This window comes from Equus asinus, chromosome 22 (genome assembly GCF_041296235.1).
Source record: "Equus asinus isolate D_3611 breed Donkey chromosome 22, EquAss-T2T_v2, whole genome shotgun sequence".
Taxonomy (NCBI): domain Eukaryota; kingdom Metazoa; phylum Chordata; class Mammalia; order Perissodactyla; family Equidae; genus Equus; species Equus asinus.
Window position 1 is genome coordinate 32,533,371 of NC_091811.1, and position 22,970 is coordinate 32,556,340.

Here is a 22,970-nt window from a genome sequence, read left to right on the forward strand (position 1 = left end):
ACAATTAGTTACCCTCATATTGTAAACCATAAATAAAGCTTTTTAAAAATTCAAATGTGTTATGAAAACGGCACTATTCTTAAAATTAAATCTAAGGCAGATGCACACATAGCTCTAGTTACAATCCTACCTTCTTTGAATTCTCTTCAATCCTCACCTCTTTCATCATTCCATGAACATTATGCTTAATAATGTGCTGGGCACTCTAATCACAGGAACTCATTAATTCTGAACTTGAATATATCAGCATTGACTGTATACAAAGCAAAGTTAGTCTGGTTTAGTTGAGAAAGATATGACCCCACTAGATAACCCCTACAATGCTTAGGCCTAGTTTCCTACATGTTAAGTTCAAAATATCCATCTTCCTCAATGTAGTCACACACACGCATACGCACCCAGAAATAATATAAAACTACATTATTGTACTGCCTCCTTCCACAATGTATTAAGACCTCTTGAAATCACTTCACTTCCCTGAAACTGAGTCTATAATATTATCCATTCTTTCTTCTTTACATAGTTTTTGGAAAGAGAGAATAAACCGACATTTGAGACGAATCTGAAAATTTAAACTAGACTACATGAACTGTGTTACACTTCTATAGCATTCGTACAATCACAGAATCAGAGTTTCCACAACGGAAAGGCTTGAGGAATTGTCTGCTCCCACTTCCTTACAGAGATGAGAAAGCTGAGCCCCAGCAAAGGCCAAATGACACATTGTAGGTCACAGAGCTAGTTAGTGGCAAGGGCTTGCCCTCCTATCTACTTCTTTGCTGGCCCCTCAACCTCCACCTAATGCTACTAGATTGGGGTGGGCACCTGAACTGGTCCAGGGCTTCTGCTCTTCTCATCTACCTGTGCTCCCTAGGCGATTATATCCACTCCTATAGCTTAAGCACCTCTCCAGCCCCATCTCACAGCACTCTCCCCATGGCTCACAGCACTGAGACAGCACTTGGTGTCTTTACCACATTAGAGCCTTGCAAAAGTTGTTCCTGTGCCCAGGTAGAATGAAGAGAGGGCTCAGGATACACACCACTTTTCCTCAGAAGCTCCTCACTCCCCCACTGTCTGTTTCTGAGCTACCCAAATCATAGCACTAGCACATCTCCAGGTTCCAAGTCCACGACAGCATTGTTCAACCTACCATTTCCAGACACCACTAAGCCCCAATACAGTGAAGGTGCTCAATAAACAGATGTTGTATTGACCTGAATGAAGAGAACTACATTTTCATTTTCTCCATTTTCCCATTGTTTGTTTATATTGCCAAAAAATAATCATAACTGCAATGGAAAGGAAAACACAGTCATACATTGAAAATATTATGGCAGGGCAGCTCCCTGAAGGAAAGACAGCTATAGAAGGATCTCCTCACTCTGCTGCAGGCTTCATCAGTGAGATAAGAAGTCTTTCAAGGAGCCCAACTCTCCTTCTCTGAGAGGGAACGTGGCCCTCCCCCAAGTACGTGGCTTCCCCGGAACAGTCTCAGAGTCTTTACTCTCCCCAGCTCCATTTAGCTCAGAGCTCGGAGGTGGTTTAGTGATTTCTCAGCTGCCTTTTGCCACTTGTAGACCATTATCTATTTATCCTTAAAGATGAAAACAAAACCCAAAACATCCCCTCCTCTTTTGCCAGTGTTATTCCCTCTGCGTTGCTCAGACCTCAGCCTTCCTGGCCCCGCAGCCTTCTGGCACCTGGTTCGTAGTCATTTCTACTTCAGTGAGGCTTTGGGGCACACCTGAAAAACCCTCCACAGTCTAGCTTCAAACTTCCTACACTTCTTTTTCTACAACACATCTGATTGTCCCCAGAGAAGCTAAGCTCTGAAACTGTGAACTCCGGTGTGCCATTCTTTGTCTTATTATCCCATCCCTCCCTCATCTTTCCCACCACTCTCCCCCTCCAGGCTCTGAATGACCACATCACTTGGCCCCATTTGGTCCTTTCCTTTCCCCCTCAGCTTCTCAGGACTCACTGCCTATCCAGTCCAGACTCAAGGTGTGACACTTCACACTCTTTCTAGCCAGGACCCTCGGTGTTTTCCTCACTGTCCTTCTTTCGTCTCACCCAAATCATACCAAACCTATATCAATCCAATCACTTGCTGTCTTCAGTTGTGGTCAAAATCACCCAACAGTGCAGGTTGCTACCACTACAGTATGACGGTCTCTACCCTTGGCTGGATGTGTCCTAGCAGCTCCTTTGCATGCCCCCACAGAAGCCTCCTGTTTTCTGCTGGAACTGATGTACGTGACACCACTCTGCTCAGTTCCTTTACCAAGCTTCCTCCTTGCTCGAAATATATTCCCCCTCCTTCCTTCCAGTTTTCCTAGTCATGCACAGATCAAATCTCTCTTCCAATCCCACTTGCTACTCACAAATGCTTTGGTGAAAAAAGAAGAAGAAAAGGGTATAGAATGAATAAATGAAAATGTTTATTCATAGAGTTAGTCTTAAGAAAAATTTTTAGTTTTCATCACTCAACTGCACAATCTAAAATAAAATCTGAGTGTCTCCACTTTTCCCGGCTGCCTTTATTCACAGCGGACTGTCTCCCCATGACCTCTGAGACTTTCTCAGCTTTGTTCTTTCTTGGGGCTTGTTCCCGTGCTCCCCTGGCCCTCTCCTAAACTCACTTGTATATGAACTTGAAGGGAAGCTGAAGAGCAGCTACAACTGATTAATCATAAGTGACTAGTTCTGAAAGGCCCCGGACTTGTGGGAGGGGTGGGGAAAAAGAGAGAAGGCAGAGGCCGCGCTGTGGGTGCTCTCTTACCGCATGACAAAATCTGCTTCATCTATGTGACGGCCACAGCCACTCTTCTTCAGAATCCCACCATTTCCCACCACCGCGCATTTCTTCAAGGGCAGCTGGAATGGGGTTGCCTAGCAACAGAAAACAAGGCGGGTTTTCACTGCAGAGAACACACAACCGCTCACAAAATCATTCTTTACAGCAGACCCTTTGAAGGAATTTGATTGAAGACTGGGCAGAGCAAAAAGAGCATGTGGAAAGAAAGATGCTGAGGAGTTTGCAAGGAACAAACTAGCCTTTCTTTTGAAATTAAAAAAAAAAATTGTTTTACGCTCCCTGAAGTGTATTTAAATATAACTTTTTTTCTGTATCAAAATGGTCATGCACATAGTAGAGGGTGTCTGCTAGGGAAAATAGAAAATTCCAACCTAAACTTATAGGATTAATTTTAAAGGTATTAAGCTGGAAACAAATTCAAACGAATTCTATTCCCCTATTTGAACGCAATTTCATTCATTCATACAATCAGCCATTCACTCAACAAATGTTGTTGAGAGTTTCCTATGCTGACTGCTGGGGATAAAGACAAAGATACAGAAGTCGCAGGCCTCAGGCTTCACAATTTGGGACATAAGGAGTATGTGAAGATATAGACTTATATAACAGACTCTAATGTAATGCCGAAATCGCTGCAGAAGAGGGAGGCTCCGAATGCCGTGGAGAATCCCATAGAAGAACAAGAAGGCATTTCTGCCAAGCCGACTCAGGGAAGCCTTCTCATTCGAGATGGATCGTAAAGAATGAGTAGGATTCTGCCAGGCAGAGAAAGCAGCATAAACAAAGGCACAAAAGTATGCTGAGAGCAAATGCTGTGTTTATGAGCAAACGAACACTCTTGGGGGGGGGGGGTTCTGCCGAGAACTTAGGAGGCACAAGGGGCAAGTGGCTTGTGCTGAACCAGAGAGCATGTGACCTTCTTTCTGCAAACACTGAAGTGGACTGCAAAGAAAATGTTCTGTGTACCTGAACTGCTATTTATAGTACCAGGGAATATCAAAACCCAGCAATAGCCCCTGAAAGTGAAATGCGTCATTCGGTCTCTTTTAGCTGGGTCAGCAAGAACCACCACGTACAGAATTTCCTGCTTGCTGAAGCAATGTCTGATGGTTGGAGTTCTTTGAGGGGAGAACTTAGATAGACATAACTGGTACATAAAATAAATACACTGATATTAAATAGGCCATCTCGGATGAATCTGAAGCAAATAATATGGATTATACCAAAAGGATAAATGGAACAAATGCGTGAATATATACCGTAAGGGTTTTCATGGGCACAGAATAATGAAACCGGAAAAAACCAATTCCAAGAGTCTGTGTGGTCATTGGTAGCTGAGGTGGGCACTTAAGGCTGCACAAGCAGAGAATTTCACTTCCTTGATTTCTAGTATGTAAAAGGAACAGCCAGAGCTATGAAAATAGAGTTGATAAAGATACAGTACTTAAGATGTAAAGTCTAAGCATTTGGCAACAGAGAGTTAAGAATTGCCTGCATGACAACAGAGAAGGGTCCAGAGAACTCCAGATACAGAGAAGAGCGACAGGCCAAGGCCAGCACTCTAACATGTCCAGGAGGATCCAGGATCACTCATGGCATTTTCCTCAGTCACTCCAGAGAGGAGGGTTTGAGATCAACACTAGAAACACATTAGCTAGATCTATCATTTACCAGAAGTAGACTTAAGTATTCACACTCATTAGCAATTCATTTATTCCACAGCTATTTACTAAGTGCCTACTATGTTCCAGGCACTGTCCTGGGTGATAGGAACCTAAGTAATAATCCCTGTTCCCCCAGAGTTTACATTCTAATTGGGAAATAAATAAACATAAATGAGCAAAAGGAACAGTATGTCAGATGGTGACAGGGGCTGTGGAAACAAACAAATTATCAGCAAGAGAGGATCAGGAAATGCTTTTGAAGAGGAACTGCCATTTAAATAGGGAGGTCGGGGAAGAACTCAAAGGAGACGCATAAGCAAATCCATGAAGGAGATGAGATAGTGAGCCTTACAGATATCGTGGGAACCACTGGTGCGGACCTAGAGGAGGGAACATTCCCGGGGTGTGAAAGGAAGAGCAAAGAGCCTATTGTGTCTGGACATGAGTAAGCAAGGGGCAGAGAAGTAGGAGAGGAGATCAGAGAGTTAACTGGTGGGAGATGGGGGAACAAAATCTGTAGGGCCTTGGCGGGTATGGTAAAGACTTTGGGTTTTATTCTAAGATGAGAATCAAGTCAATAAAGGATGAGCAAAGGAGTGACATTATGTCATATTGTGGAACAATCACTCTGCTGCTGTGTGAAGAGGCTGTAAGACATCATGGGCAGAAAGAAACAGACCAGCTAGGAGTCTCCTATAACAACAGACTAGAGATTTTGGTGGCTTGGACCAGGACGATAGCAGTTGGGTGGTGAGAAATAAGTAGATTCTGGAGATGTTTTGGAGGAAGAGCTGATGGGATTTGCTGATGCAATGGAAATAGGTAAGAGAAGAAGAGAGGGATCAAGAATGATGCCCAGGTTTTTGGCTTGAACAACTTTAAAGACAGACTTGCCATCTGCTGAGATACGGAAGACTGCAGGAGGAGCAGGTTTGAGGGGAATGATTTGGAGCTCAATCGTAAATATGTCAATCGTGAGAAGCCCACTAGACATTTAAGTGTCAATGTCAAGTAGACAACTGGATCTATGAGAATTCAGCCAGGGAAGTGGTCTTTCCTGGAGATAGAAAATTGAGAGTGATCAACATACAGTAGGTATTTAAACTTAAGAGACTAGATGGTGAACGAGTGTAGACAAAAAAGGGAAGAGATCTAAGACCTGAATCCTGAGGCATTCCTCAGGAGACTGAGGAGAAATCAGTAAAGGAGACTAAGAAGGGGTGGCCAACGGATGGGAGAAAAAACAGGAGTGTGATGTTCTAGAAGCCAAGTAAAAAGAAAGTGTCTCAAGAGGGAAGGGAAAAAAATTGCATCAAATGCTACCGATAGATTAAGTAAAAATAACAGCTGAAAACTGCTACTGGATTTAGCAACATGGAGGTGACTAGTAACCTTAACAAGGACAGACTTGGCTCAGTAGTGAAGACAGAAGCCTCAGCTGAGTTCAGTGAGTTATACACATACATTTGCATATCTATTTGCATATGGTTTATTTGAAAAGTGTGGGTTCACTCATCCTCAACCAATATTTAGTTTACTTTGTGAAAGCCAGCTTAAACCCCACTCCGTTTGACTGGCAATCCCAAGTTTTCAGGCCAAGAATCTGTGTCCAGAACAAGCAGATCTGGGCAGGCAGCGGGAGCACCAGTAGCAGCAGCATAAACCTGGGTACAAACACTACCTCCTAACTCCCAGATTGGGGAATTGCAGAGCAGGCTGTCAGACCCCTCGGGGTTCCACTTCCTGTGGCTAAAGAGGGATAATATTGCACAGGATTTATTGAGATTACATGAGATGATATAGGTCAAGTACCTTGCTGAGCCATGGGCATGGTGGTTACTCCTCTTCCCACCCTTCTTTCATCCCTTCCCACCTCCTAACAAAGTCCGCTGACTTATTCAAGCCACAAAATAGCTAGATTCCATCAGTTTTGGGGGAACACGGTAAAACAGTGATTTATCTAACTCTATCCTAACAACTAGAATAATTTTATTAGTGGAAAATTTAACTATTATATCCATGTACTATAAAAAAAATTTTAAAGCCCTTGAACAACAGTCTGGGGAGAAAAAAGCCATTTCTGACTTTTTTCTGGTAATGTTTGCTTCCCACTTCTTCATTTTGTCAACTGCTAGCCCTCACGCAAGTAATTTCATTTCATTTCAATAACTATTTCCTGAGTCCCTGAGCACACCCTTCTGGGCATTGGTAATATATGAGTGACTACTAACAGCTCACCACAGCTTTACAGAGAGGAAACACTTAACCAAGAAAATACTGTGGAATATTTTTTTAACTAACTGAAACAATACTGTTATTCCATTTTAGATGCAAAATAGCTCAACTTGGCAATCGTCAACACTCATCAGAATGATGTATGAACAAGGCGTTCTCCTTTTTGGGTGCACTACATAGAAAGAACTCTTGATGATCCATTTTCACATGAATATGATGATTTTGGCAAGAAGTATTTTTATTAGGGCATTATATTCTTTCTTTTCAAATGTATCTCCTTGCACCCATGCAAGAAAATATCATAGTCCACTATAACACTTCTGCTGCTAAACTTAAAAAATACCACTGTAAATGAAAAAATGAATTAGCCAGATTGACTATAGCAACGAGCTCAAAATATTACTCAACCTCTAATTCATTTTATGGATCTTTGTTCAAGTTTTTTCACCTATCACTGTCCCATCTGTTAATGGCCATCTTCTTAATGACTATACGCTATTAACAATCCGGATTCAGATTCTGGTTTGCTAGGCTTCTCAAGCTGTCAGTGCCTCAGTGGAAGTGAGGCATGATCATAACTAACCACTCTGTCTATCTCCCAGTACAATTAAGAGAATTAAAACAAAGTGAGGTGTTGAATGTCATCAGGAAACTCTGAAGTCCTATATAAATATATATTAGTACATTATTATATACTAGAAAAGTTAAAATCTCTGGGGAAAAACTATCATTATATTGCTAGACTACCATAATATGTAATTTATTTTTGTGTGAGATACTTCCAATTTCAGAGATTTACATAGATTTTGAACAACATATTTTGATCACTGACCCTTTGAGGGTATATCTACTACTTCTATCCATCAAAGAATTTTAAATGTATAGTTTGTGTGAATCATTGCAGATATCACATCTTTTTTTTACTCAACACTCTATATCCAGACTAAGGACAGACTGAATGATCAACAATTTGTTCAATAAGTTAATCATTTAACCAGCAGATTTTTATTGAGCATCTATTTTCAGCAGTACCTGACATAAAGTGGCATTTCCTTAATGTCATAACGGATATATGATTTAATCTCCAAACACTGAAAAACAAACATGAGCCCTACCACTCTCTAAATACAAGCTGTTTAGTAAAGCCATTTGGAACGTTGCTTCTGAGATAGAACGTTCCTTTATTTTTCTCATCATCCACGGCAGATGTTGCCTGGGTCTCTTCTTAAATAGCCCTGACACCTAACCTCATTAAATACCTTTAACTTCAAGAACTTACCTAAGCAAGGAAGTTGTATTTTTAAGTGCTCTCCTGCTTTTGAAGATGACAACAAAAGACTCCACTATTTTATATTGTCAGATTATTATTATAACTCTCACCATACTTCACTGCTTCAATGTGAGTTTCTCAGATGCACCAAATAATTTCTGCACCTACCTTGCTCTAAATTCTTCTTCCTCTAGCTTCCCTCTATCACTCCTGGTTCCTATTTTTAAAAGGAATTTACACTTCTTGCCTTACTGCTTTCATATTTGGGGGAAGGAGAGAAATACCATAAATACTTCTGAATAAACTTCGTTTCATAACTAAAACAAACAAAAAAAGTGAGGCTGTCAAGCTAAATTTTACTGATTTTGTTACCCATGTAGCTTTACGCTGATACTCTTAGCTAAAAGATTTGGGACTTTTAATTTCACACTTCACAACTGAAAGGAAAATTGTTTGTTTGTTTTGCCCTACTATTTCCTCCAAACTCTTATCTTTGATAGGCAAAGGGAGTGAGTCTTCTTTGTCATGCAGTTGTGTTTTAAAGCTAGAAAAATTACCAAGTCATTCAGCATTTAGAACACCACCAAGTGCCACTATTAAGAAGAGGCATCAATGTCAATGTTAGATGTGGGTCTCAAGTCTTAATAGGAAAGCAGAGATTTTGATTTGTAGCCCTTCAGAGTGGCCTGAAAAGCTGTCACTATATGCCAGCTGCTATTAGTCATGATGTCAAAACATATGCTTGCTCACACTAATGAAAATCTCAAGTTTCTGTCCATAAGAACATGAGCTCAGACATCTAATTGCAGTCCAAGCCATTCATTTCTATGTACCCTCACCCACATATCCACATGGGCTCCCCCACATAATTATGCTTCACCCACACACATAATTTAATTTCTTGCCCATATGTTAATTATATCCTCAACCTAGGCATCTAAATACACCCCCTGCCTCACATCTAATTACAGCCCCCTCTTATGAATGTAATTACACCATTCAGCCACCCATCTAATTATGCCCTCCTTGACATATTTAATTGCACTGCCCTGCTCAAGGACCTAATTACATTCTAACCAGTGCTTCAGTTAAGCCCCCAATCCTCCAACAATACCCTTCAGATGCACATCTCTTTACCTCTGTACTCTATTTTATTACTTCAACTAAGGATTGGCAACATCCCACAAGCGAGTCCCTAGCAAGCATGGCACCTGGCTAAATGGGCAAAATAATGACAAGACGCAGCTGAATCAAAAGAGCTTTGTTTCTTTCCTGTAAAAAAACGAGTATATATTTGCTTTTTCAGCCATTTAACTAGTCCCTTAACTAGTACAAATTAAAATTTCAGCTGTTTTCTTACTTTACATGTGTAAGCATTTTTATGATGAAAATATCTAGTAATTAGTTAATTTATTTCAGAGACAAATGCTTCTCATTACAGATATTTAATTACTGAACCCTTAGAAAACATTACCAAAAACTTTGCCTGGGGATATATATTTATAAGTACTAATTATAGAATATCTGCACATCTCTATCATTCAAGGAAGTTTGTGTTAATTATATAAAAAAAACTGCTGCTAAGATTTGTATTCCCCATTCCACTAATAAAATTGTGATTTTAAAAGGATAAATTCACTATTAATATTCTTTTTACACAGGACGCATCTCTGGAAATTGAATAATCTTTGACTCAATCCATTATAAAAATAACACTTAAGCATTCCAAGGAGTACTACGTATTTTTCACATATAATATTATTCTAGATATAACCTCTGGAAACCAAATATAACATCAGTTCATGTGACCATTGGGTAGATTTAGTAAACATTTCATAATCAATTCCTGGTTAACTGAAACTTGTTACTGACAGTGTTTCTGACCTATGAATGCCAAAGCAGCAAGGAAGGTTGTGCCTATACACTTTTTTTTTTTTTTTTGGTGAGGAAGATTAGCCCTGAGCTAACATCTGTGCCAATCTTCCTCTATTTGGTATGTGGGATGCCGCCACAGCATGGCTTGATGGGCAGTGTGTAGGTCCGTGCCCAGGATCCAAACCCACAAACCCCAGGCCACTGAAACAGAGCTCGCAAACTTAACCACTATGCCAGTGGACTGGCCCAGGCTGTGCCTATATTGTAAGCCTGAGGTTGGCCATGTTTCAAAAGTTCTCAAAACTGGTTTTTGTTTTTTTTTTAAGGTGGAAAGGAAAGGAAATATGAAGGGCATACACAACGTTTCAAAGGTAACGGCTGGTGATTCTTAGCAGTGGAGCAGAAAATAGCAGCTGCAGGAACTAAGCTTCATGCCAGTGCTAGACCTTGCATCCTCAACGCTCAAGGCAGAAGGGACCACCGAAAGATTCTTTTTCTGCAAATACAGACAGTGCATCTTCCTGTTGATAAGCATCGCCCTAGAGCCTGCCTGCCTGCATCCAAGTCCTGACTTAATGTTTTCTCTATGACCACTGGCAAGTAATTGAACCTTAGTGCCTTCTCATTTCTAATAAGGATACCCACCTCCTATGGCTTTGTGAGGATTAAACGAGTTCTGTCTGGCACAAGGTAAGTAATCAGGAACCGTTTTTATTTTTAATGGACTAATATTTTCTTAGCAACACAGCCTAGAGCTTATGGAGTCATTTTTGCTCACCTCTTGATATCACCCTAACACCTGCCTCTGCAGAGGTTCTTCTATTCTTCTCCTCTTTCCACCCTCATTGTAAATATTTTTTAAAAAGTGGCTTATTACTATTAGTCATCTTCTAGTTCGTGTCCATCATCCATCCTTCACTCTGTATACTAGCTATCCTTCTAAAACAAAGGTGATGGTACCACAGGTGTTTGAATATATCCAAAAGCATGAAATTATACTTGTTAAATATGTGCAGTTCTTTGTATATCAATTATCCCTCAATAAATCTTGAAAGAAAGCCTCGTGCAAATTGCTCCCCTACAAAAAATGTACAAAATGTACCATGTTTGCCCTTTGCTCAGACAGAAACATTTGAGATCTACATTGAGGCACTCAGGACCCACCAATAGCCCCAACTCCCCGTTCATTCTTTTCGTCCACCACATCTTCGAGGCTCACACAAAATATTTCCTCTACACCACTTTATTTATCTGAGTTTCCTACAACACAGCCTGAAATTCTTGACTCCCTATTTTGTTGAGGCTGCTACAATGTGTCCTCCCCTTCCTCCTCCTACTTTCCCCACTGTGTTATCTACCTACCATGTTATTTTTCACTGCTGAGATCGTGAAGTCTCTGCAGGATTCGTGCCCAATAAGGTTCCCTACAAGTTCAAGGAATGCTCAAAAACTGAAGCAGATCAGAGGCACATTAGAATTCACTTACGCTCAACGAGTCACGAGAATTACGTATTAAAGCTGCGCACAGTGGCTCATAAATATATGTGGAATTGAATCAAATCGTTTCTTCAATGCTTCAGAGACTCAAACTTATTATTGTTGATGCTGTTATTTTGTTTGTTTCACAGTGGAAGTCTTCTGTGTTGTTTTTCAAACAAGATCATGTGCGGGAGAAAACCATTAAAAAGCAAAAATAGAAAAAAGAGAAGATGCTGTTTGAGGTCAAGGTGGGTACCCCTCGCTGATCCCTTGGTCTCTCTCTTATTTCTGAAAGTGACCCTTAGACACCCCCAAGGAATTTGATGGTGCAGAAACCCACTAATCTAATCAAAGTCCATTTTTTCAGAAATGAAGAACTACAAACATCAAGCAAATTTCAGGTACGGACATTTGGCAAGTATTTATTGAGTGCCAACCAACGACATATCAGTCACTATATGAGGTGATGCCCAGCTTAACGTCTGTTTCATCAAAACGTGGTGTGAATTAAGACTTCTATTTTGTTTTCAACTAAATGTAGTGTGCAGTTAGTAACGTAGCAGATTGCTAAACTGTTACTCCAATTTAACTGATTAAGCACTTGAAGTAGCAGGACCAGGATCAACTGTCTGCTTAACTATTAAATTAATAATTAAATTGTTTAAAAAAGCAAACCCAGTATTGTCTCATATATGACTATTCCATTAAAAAGTGAAGAAATCAAGCAGAGAAAATTCTCTTCGAGAATAACTGGCTCATGCTGCTTTTTTCCCCCAACTTTACAAAAAGTATCTGTCATCCTTTCTTGTGAGAAAAGGCAAAACAAGTTGTTTCTAGAGCATCCCTTCTTCCCAGCATTGCTCCCTTAATCATCTCCGAGGACTCCCCCATACCAGCCTCCAGTCAGCTCAATTTCACAGCCTCCAAATTCCCCACTCACACTTCTGCCTCTGCTGATTTCATCCTACCTACTTGGGCCATCTTCTCCCCTTTTCTCATCGTGTGGCCCAGGTATATTAGAACCACCTGGAATGCATATTAAAGATGCACATTCTTGGTCCCACTTCAACTCTCTTGCACATGATCTCTGGGTAGAGTTTGGAAAGCTGAAGTTCTCCTACACAATTCATGCGCACAATAAAGTTTGTGACCCACCAGATCCTACCGACTCTGAAATACAACCTAAGGTCTTCTTTCTCCAGAACTTTCCCTGACCAATCTTGTCTTCTGGGATCGGCATCCACAATCTTGTCCACTGCCACAAAAAAACCTATAGCACTGATTATCACTCCCTCTAACTAGACACTAGACACTTAGCATGTGGTACAATTTGCTCGCCACTGTTTTGTGTATATGCCCATCCTCCACAAATGGAAAATAAACCACTCAAGAGTATAAACCATGACTTGTAACTCTTAATGTCCTCAGAGCCTATCACAGTAGGTACATTGATGTTATCATTGATTGATTGATTTACCCAGAAATCTAAGCAAATGAAGCAACTCTGTTAACTTTCTCAGACCACAGGTATAAAGGTTAAGGGATTGCTAAATGATACAGTGCTGAGCTAAAAGAAGTCCAGCACAAGTTGCAAAATTAAATGCCTACAGAATCCAGGCAGGTAGCATAAAGGAGTGGCAGGAAGACACTAGGGAGTGCTAGGGACTGTGGTAAACTGAGAATATGTGACCAACCCAAAAAGATCAGGAACTGCTCACACCCTGTTGATGGACATGGGACCCAGTGCTGCCAGATACTCTGATTTTTTTTCCAAGTGTTAGTAAAACTCCAGATTTTTATATGAAATCTCCTAGCTTTTAAATGTTAGCAGTACAGTTCAAACTATTTTCTGTCAACAGTAAAGGTCAAACAAAACACCTCTGAGAGCCAGATTTGGCTTGCAGGTACCAAGTTTGGATATTCTACTCTAGAACCCAAGCAGGGCCCTCGCAGACTAACATTTATTCAAAAAGTAGGAGGTTAGAGATGAGTACAAATCTTAAATTATTCAGAAAGATATATGAAAATATATACTTTGGGGAACTTTTAAACAAAGATTGGAAAAGACTGTCTTCTCTTTCCCAGGCTCAAATGAAATAGCAGGTGCTTTACAAGGCAGTTTGTGCAACATTCACGACTCTAAGAGACAAAGAGCAGCCAAAGACTATTCCAAAAGTCTCCCTAATTTCTGTGCAGAATAACATTAAGGAATATTCAGGTATCACCCACAGTCATTTTTCAGCCCTTTGTGCTGAGGCCTATCATTCTAAACAAGAGTTTGTTTTCTAACCAACACGAGATCATCTTATCCATACAGTTGCAACATACATGTTTATTTAACAAGATATTATGGACATCTTTCCATCATTTTAATGTCGGCACACTATTTGACTGGATAGGTGGTTCATAATTTAACCAATTCCTTACTGTGAATACTTCAGGTTGTTTCCAGTTTTTCACTATGACAAAGTGCGATCTCAGACGTACCGTGGACAGACTTCACTGTGTTGTATTTATTCTATGGTGCATGACTTAATCTGAGATGAGAGGCAGTGCAGCTGAAATAGTTAAATTCACAGAGTCTGGCTTTAACAGGTATGAGTCCAAACCCTGACTTGGAATCACATCCTGGAACCAGTTTCTGGCGGGGATCCTAGGCAGGCCACTTAACATCTCAGCCTCCGTTTCTACACGTAAAATGGAGACCAGAACATGGGGCTTTTACATTGGGATTATCAGATAAAGCACACAAACACTTAGGAGAAAGCCCAGTAGATAGTAAGTCCTCCACAAACTCCAGCTCTAGAGGGTCTCCACAAAACCTAATCAAATTATAAAAATATAATCAACCCACTTTTTAGTAGACTTTTTCTAATATATTTGATTGTCATTAATATGTCTTAGACATTTTACCTCAAATGTTGCATTTCTAGTAGCTCAATCAATTTAAATAAACATCTATTATTCCTAATTTAAAATAAAAACATTGAACAAGATAATTCCAATATAATTTTTCTTCTAAATAGAAATATTTCGATTAAGAAACTTGTAGGAGCTGCAAGCTGTTTATAGTCACCGCTTCATTTATATATGTGCTTGTCACGGAGTCATAATTAATTGAAACATCTTTGAAACTTTATTGAAATGTCTTTTTTCTGATTTATTTGGCTGTATTCACTTACATCCACTCTTTGTGGCCACCCTGTCTCTCTTGCAATGATGGCAGCCTTTCATGTGCTGCAGGGCAGTCCATGATGTTTGCATTTCCCATAGACACACAGATTTCCTTTTTCTCTTTTGCACTTGCCAATAAAATTCTCAAGTAAATGAAGACCTTGTTGTTTTGTCAGAAGTGGCTCTGATGACCATTTGGCTCCCATATCCCTTAACTGACTCAGTGAGAAAAAATGTGATTTTTGAGGCTAGAATGATTTCCTTTCAAGTGTAATAAACTACATAATGCCAAGCCTAAAAGAAGCACCGGCAAGAGAAAGTTCAGGGTTGGCCAGTTTAATCCTTAGCACTTCTTAAGCACATCTGAGTCGAAGAAAACTTTGTAGACAGATAGAAAATAACACATATAGACTCCACATTTATACACGTAATATAATAGATCTACATTACTGATCAGTCAGTCATCTTCTAAGTGCCCAGGTCACGGATATGACCCCCAAGTCATGGAGAAGATCATTGTTAGGCACACAAATGATAGAGTCAGAGGATTCTGCCACGTACTAACCATGTGACCTTGAGGGGGTTACTAAACTGCTCTCAGCCTCACCTCTCTCATCTATACAATGGGGGGAAATATAAGAAACCACCTCCACAGAGGTCTTCAGAGAAGTAAGATGATAATTATAAAAAGTGCTAAGCCTGGCACTTAGAAATCACTCAGTAAATATTAGTTATAAATATCCTTAAAGTATGAAATCTCCAATCGCCACATCAGTCCGATCTCTTCCCTGTTTTCCCTAACTTTTCCGTGGCCTCTTCCCCACATCTGCCCCTCTTGTCCCCACATGCTCCACGCCCCTCCACTGTTCTGCTTACAGCATCTCTCAAGCATCTGGAAACATGAAAGGAGATTGCTATACCAGGATTCCCACGGTATAATACGAAATTTATGTTTCCTTCAGGCAGTCTCCTTTTTTTTTTTTCAAGATTTTATTTTTTTCCTTTTTCTCCCCAAAGCCCCTCTGGTACATAGTTGTATATTCTTCGTTGTGGGTCCTTCTAGTTGTGGTATGTGGGACGCTGCCTCAGCGTGGTTTGATGAGCAGTGCCATGTCCGCGCCCAGGATTCGAAACAACGAAACACTGGGCCGCCAGCAGCGGAGCACGCAAACTTAACCACTCGGCCACAGGGCCAGCCCCCAGGCAGTCTCTTTTAAAAGAAATGACAATCTATGACATTTCATTGCCACTATTTTTATTAATATGATAATAGTCTGTCTTTCTCCCCCAAGGTTTCTTAGCTCTCACTTTATCCACTTCACATCTTATAAATCCTTATCACTATTTATTTCCCTAAACCCAAACCTTCTTCTAAGTCCTTCCCTGCCTCTATACGTTCATTATGGAAAAGGTCAGCAAGGAAATTATAAAAAGCCCTAAGAATTTAATGACTGTAATTTACTTTTAATTTTTGACCTGTTACAACCTTCCTCCTGAATATTGGCAAGCATTTTGCTACTTCTGTTACAAGCCCATTTCCATGAAATATGATTACAATCTCAAAAAGAAGTCTTAGAGGATTACTAAATTAACATTCTTTACTAATTTCCCAGAAAAGTCACAAAGTTTCAAGTCAAGGAATAATTGTTCTAACTGCCCACATTAAACACTAATCTAGTATCTATAATCTGGCTGAAATCTTTTTCCTGGTTAGAGTTCCAAGAGGTTAAAAAACTATGACTGTCTCTGGCAAGAAGTTGTTTGGGAACTTTATCGACTGGCTGGTTTCCTAAACATATTGGCTCCAAAGTGTTACAAAGACGAAAAAATGTTTTCCTCCAGCAGCTGAGCCAAAATAACTGAAAAACAAGCAGGGAAGCAGTATGTTAATTTAAAATATGGTGGTATTAGAAGAGCTGTGATTTCAAAATACAAATCCCACACATTCATTCTGTGGGAAAATTGGTGCACGAATCTCTCACGGTTAGAAGACTGGAGAGAGAGAGAGCACCAAGGCTTAGCTCAACACAGGGGCCTAGAGCCTGGGGATGCCAGCTCACGGCAGGGAGGACAGCCCCGAGCCACCCCGTCTTTTGGCTTCACTGTTGCTTCTGCCATTTAGCTGTGGTTCGGCAAAGGACAGACTGGTCGAGTTGACATCAGTGATTTTAAATCTTCAGAGAGAGCAGTAATTTATCCATTGTAGTTTCTTGTAAGATTGATTTCATTGCAACATCTGAGCCCCTGTATTGATAAATAACCACACAAGGGCAAAACATAGCTGCAGTAACAAAAGGGGCTTATTGTAACCCTGTTTGGCCATCTCCACAGTCTTCTCTTGAAGGCTCCAGTCTGAGACAGTCATTCGGAGGTTTCGCAGGGGACTGCTTCCAATGTCAGTATTTTCCCTCCACTCTGATAATGAACTTCAACTCTCTTTATATTTATACCAAAACATAGGCTCTGGGGTCTACAGGATTACCGTTGGTGATTTTATACAGCAAAACCAAGCAGCTCCATTCATTCATTCATTTATTCCACTAAAATTTACTGAATCTCTATTATGTTCCAGGCATGATACTAATAATAACTGAGATAACCAGAGCTCCCTATCACCCCAAATTAAACATTGCCCCTGGGGAGCTTCCCAGCTGCTGAGAGAAAAAACCTTGAATTAAATACTTAAACAATTGAATACGAAGCTGCAATGAGAGGTACCTGGTGCTATGAGGAAGGCCCCTCTGAGGAAATGATGCTCAAATGGGATCTAAGGGCTTAACATGAGTGAACTTGGTAAGAAGAGACCAGAGTCTTCCAGGAAAAGGAACAGTGTGTTGAAAAGCTCATGGAAAGAGAGAGCACACCATTTATTAGGAGCTGGTAAGAAGAGACCAGAGTCTTCCTGGAAAAGGAACAGTGTGTTAAAAAGCTCTGTGGAAAGAGAGCACATCATTTATCAGGAGCTGAAAGTAGGTCAGTAAGGCAAAGTGTAAAGGGTGAGAGGGAACATTGTGGAAACTGATGCTGGAGCCGCAGGCAGGCACCAGACCAGGCAGAGCCATGAGGGCCCTAAAGGGTTTATCTTATCCTGAAATCAATGGGAAACTAATCCATGGCATTAAGCAAAGTGATGGCATAATCTGATTTGCATTTTAAAACAATAACTCAAACTGCAATGTAGCAGTGGCCTGAAGCGGAGGCCAGATTAGATACAAGATGGCCAATAAGAGACTATTGCAGAATTCTAGGCAAGAAGTCATTGTCATCTGGAATAGATGGTAGTGGCAACTATGAACTGATGGATAAACCCTTTTCTGGCAAGTTATGTCACTCACCTGCATCGGCAAAGCTTGTCCTCTAGCTGCCAATCATGGCTAGAGGGGGCTCTCCATTCCCACAGACATGGAGCTGGTAAACCAGGCCAAACCCAAGGCTTTGCCATATCTCAGTACACAGCCTTTGAATCACACCAGGGGAGGGGTTAGTGCCTGCTGATTACACAACTAAAAAGCCCAGTCCAATTTCAGGATCCCTTTCCTGGAGTCTAGAACATCTAGCATTTCATTATTTCTGATCATAAAAAGGCAACAGAGTATCCACTAGCTGCTACTTGTCCTTCTCCATGAGTTTCTCCGCGAACCCTGCTCAGCAGGCTCGGTGAGTGTGCTGTTTGGCCACCTGCTCTTGTTTGCATGGCAGGCAGTGAGGAGTGACTTAGGAGACGTTACATAAACAGATTTGCATTTTATACTGAAACACAGGCAGCAGGGTAGAGGACGTTCCAGGGAGGCAAGTTCACAATAGGCAAACTTTTTAGAAAGTTCTGGAATTAGTCCATATAATAGATGATAAACCTTGAACTAACACAGTGGCAAAGAGGTAAAAAAGGGGACGGATTCAAGAGATATTGACAAAATAAAATTGGATTTGCAGAGTAGTTAGTATGGAGGATAGACTCAAACATGAGACCCAGGTGTCCAGCTCAAGTGACTGAGTAGGTCATGGTATCATTACCTGTGACAGGAAATAGAGAAAAGAAGCAGATGGGGAGGGAGGGAGTTTAATTTTGAACATGTGACCAAGGAGGAACCTGTGGGACAGTGAAGACACTACCCAGTGGGAGAGGGGACTGGGTCTGTTTTTACTCACCACTATTTCCCCAGGAACTAGCATAGTCCCTTGCACACAGGAGTAGTCACTCAATAAATATTTGGAGAATGAATGAGTGAACATGTATTTTATGTAAAATCATTAAAACTTTAAGAAAGCATAGTTTTGCTGGCAGCAAGGCATATTCATCCAGGTGACAAGTCCAACAAACGTGAAAGGGTATTTCTGATGCATCAAAGCCTTATTTAAAAAAAAATTTTTTTTGAGGACGACTGGCCCTGAGCTAACATCTTCTGCCAATCCTCCTTTTTTTGCTGAGGAAGACTGGCCATGAGCTAGCATCCATGCCCATCTTCCTCTACTTTATATGTGGGATGCCTGCCACAGCATGGCTTGACAAGCGGTGCATAGGTCTACACCTGGGATCCGAACTGGCGAACCCTGGGCTGCCAAAGTGGAATGTGCGCACTTAACCACTGTGCAACCGGGCCGGCCTCTATTTTAAATTAATTTTGATGCTGATTTTATTTTGTATATTCTCGATTTGAACTAAACTTGATGGATGATATAGAAGCACTATATTTTTTCTTGCGTCCATAAATATCACTGGCCTTTAAGTGTGAGGAAGTCCTCCAACAATCTCCATCTCAGGCATCTGGAATCACCTGCAAACTAGTTACTTCTGTTCTTAATGACCTTGTGTGTTACAGTCAGTCTATGTCGGACCACAACAAGAAAAAACACTTAGGAAGTTTGTATAGTACGGTTCCAGAAAGCACAATACTTGTGAACATGGTATGATCTGAATAATATATTAGACCCAAAATGTATACAAAATCAGAGTAGACTGAACCCTAGGAAGAGAAAAATTTAAGCAAAATAATCAGATTATGTATATTTTATAAGGCACTGTTAACCAGTGCTTTATTAGTAGCAGACCACCTCGGGTAAAGAGATTATTGAATGAATTTAATTTGCAATTGCCTTTTTCTCTTTTTTTCTCAGCAAAGAGTTAAAACTCTGAGTCTGGGTAGATAAGTAAAACAAAATTAAGAAAAATCCCATTATAATAGTCTTCAGAGTATAAAACATTGGTTATCCTCAAAAAGCACTTCTGTCTCCATTACAGTCAGCAGGCCTTGACCCTCGCCCCATCTAGCCTAAACTGCACCACCACACTTATCCTCACCAATATATCAGCACCTTTCTGACAGGCTGCTAATATATTGTCTTAATAAACAATTTGCCCAGATTCTCTCCTTCACTTAGCTTCTGCTCCCTCCGTACTGTCAGCCACCACAGAGCTAGACATAGGAGAGGGAAGGAATCTAATGTTTTTGTCTAAAAAATTATGCTGTATCAGGCCTAATTCTAAGCCTCTATATACAACCTGAACCCACATCTGGGGCCACTGCAGATTCAGCCTGAGCCCTGGGGACTGTGGGTTAATGTGGCTTTGGGGTAATGATTTGGGGAGTGGTCACCCAAAGCTGTGGGAATCACCGTTAGGTTATATTGCGTTCTTATGACCCTAGCTTTGAGGTAACTTGGTTTCTGTCTTATTTTCAAAACATAGCCCCAGGCTGCCCTTCCAGATTCCTGGTGCTCAGCTCATACCCAGTTCCAGAACTTCAGTCTTCAGTCTTACTCTCAAAAACAGTCCCTAATTTTGACCCTAATGCTGGGGACCACCACCTTGTCTCCTTGAGTCCCTGCCTTGATAAAATGATCAGTACCCAAGCCTCTAGAAGGGCGAGACCTGCCTTCTTCTGGCCAGTACCTCCCTGGAGGCTGCCAGTTGCCAAAACCACTGGCCCAGTGTCTGGGAACTTCAAGTCAATTGCTACTGAATCTGGATCTCTGGGTAGAGCTCCACCCTCCTACATTCCTCACATCTGAGTTCTGCACACTATTGGTACATCATGTTACCTTCTGGTTACTGCCAACAGGTACCTCTGGTGAGAATCTAAATATCACATTCTGGCTACTGGCTGGACTTTCTTTTAGCCTCCACAGCTAAGTTCACTCTCCTGTCCCATCTCCAGCCACCTCCTTCCCCATCCTGTTAGGCAAGTCTAGCCAGAAGTTCTGACCCTATAGATAACAGGCTATGACTAGTTGGGGCATGAAGGATGACAAGAAAATTGTGCTATTTCCCATGTGATCTAAAGATTACAGGTCAATTAGCAGAAAGAGAGTGAACTGATTTGAACAGATACAAACACTAAGAAAAGTTCTATGTACTTATTTGTATCTTTTTACTCCAAATTAATTAATTATGACCAAATTAATTAAGGCAGAGAAAATTCAGTGTTGATATAATGTCTCTCTACAAGTCCATCGAATGTTATCTTTATGCATTTAAGAGATCTCTAGGAAAGAAGTACAAATGAGCATATCAATAGCAGTAATGAAACAGAGGCCCCTGGTATACCTATAAATACTCAAAACTGAATCAAAATAGGATGGAAATTCCTTTCTACACCTGGACCTTGGCCAGGAAGAAGGACCAAGATGAAAAAAAACCAATTAAAGAAAAAAAAAGATATATCAGCTTTTTCTGCAGGAGAACACTCTGTCACGTTACCAAACCTAAGAAGAAAATATTACATGGAACCTTAACATCTCCTGAAAAAACTGACCACATCAGACCTACTGGATGAGATTTGACTCGGTGGAAATTGGTGTCATGCATCCTTTTCAACTGTTCCCAAGAAGCTGCAAGTCTGACTCATAATCAGTCTTTGTACTAAATTCTACACGCTGTCAAATGTTTTAGAGAGGTCTACATCACAGCCCGATAGAACATTCCTTACATTTAATTTTCATTTTGCTCTCCACCATGAACAAAATGTGAATTTTCACTAGAGAGAGGTTTTAATTTGCAATTATTTCTAAGTTTGAAAGACAAGCCGTCTTAGTTTACCTTCAGCTACTCTATGGAGGAAGTCCATTGCACTCTCTCACTTCTAATTATTTCTTTCCTTTCCTACGAAGATAACAGATACTTGGAAGTCCTGTGATGATCCACTCTCCTCATCTTCTCAGTTACAGAGCAATTTGAGGAATAGTGGATGTGAATCCATCATTCAGATACACAATCTTAATTCCCTAGAAATTAATTTATCTCACATTGCACTTTCAGTTCATCATAATTATTATCCAATTACAAGGATACAAATGTACAATTGGCAGAGTCTGCAGCATTCTCCATTACTGCTTTATATTTCCCTAAATCCCAGACTCAACAGATTTATCTCTTCTTACCACTCATTGGCTTGCAAAATTGATTTGACCCCTTTTCTAGTGTTTTTTTTTTTCCCAAAAGAAAAATCCAGAACCTGGATTTCTCTATTACAGATGTGATACTGTGATTTAGAAGAAATACATATATTTGGTCATTCAGTTGACCAAAATATATTTTTCATATAGATTTGGTCTTAATCCACAGTTCTTGGCTCACAGCTCCCCAAATCTTTGGATTTCCTGAGCGATAAGAGCAATGGGACCATCTTTTGTCATAATATTTGGTCTCTTGACCTAATGAAGGTGACTTCTGGAAAGCATGTAAGGATGGGGCTGGTTGCCAGGGGAACTCACCGTGAATAGAGGGTTGGAACTTTGGGGAAGCGTGAGGGGCTAGAGGTCGAATCAAACATCAGTGGCCAATGAGTTAATCAATCACACCTATATAATGAAGCCTCCATAAAAACCCAAAAAGGACGGGGTTCAGAGAGTTTCCAGGTTGGGGAATCAGAATGCTTCCACAGGCCACCGTGTGAGGCCCTAAATTCCTCAAGAACAGAAGTACATTTGTTTGGAACCTCACCCTATGCATCTCCTCACCTGGCTGTTGATTGGTATCCTTTAACATCCTTTGTAATAAATCGGTAATCTACCTTGGCTTGAGATTGGCATCTAAAGTGGAGGGCGGTCTTGTGGGACTGAGCCCTTTACTATGGAATCTGACATTATCTCTGGATAGAGAGTGTCAGAATTGAGTTGAATTGTAAGACATGCAGCTGGTGTCCAAAAATTGCTTGGTGGCGTGAGGAAGCTTACACACACACACACACACACACACACACACACACACTGGAATTGGGTCCAGGAATCCATTTAACAGAAATCAAAATAATGTAACTGATCTTATTTCTCCTTTCAATGCAGGCTACTAGGGAGCTCAAAGTCGAAGAGAAACTACAATACTGAACAGGAAACCAGCTTCAAAGAGAAACCATAGTATTGTAGAGGATCCTACAGCCTCTGTATCTACACTTCTCAAATGGCTGTAAAAGAAATTTCTCCACTCCTTCTAAGAGTATTCATATAAGGGAAGGGA

At 40.6% G+C, this 22,970-nt stretch overlaps 1 protein-coding gene across 1 annotated transcript in view; it reads right to left on the reverse strand.

Moving 5' to 3' along the window:
• ST8SIA1 (ST8 alpha-N-acetyl-neuraminide alpha-2,8-sialyltransferase 1) overlaps positions 1 to 22,970 on the reverse strand; it is a 156,367-nt gene that overhangs the window by 71,160 nt on the left and 62,237 nt on the right. Inside the window, exon 3 of the mRNA XM_014832452.3 lies at positions 2,786 to 2,895. Within this exon, the coding sequence (XP_014687938.2) occupies positions 2,786 to 2,895 (110 nt within the window). The remainder of the gene's footprint in view (positions 1 to 2,785; positions 2,896 to 22,970) is intronic.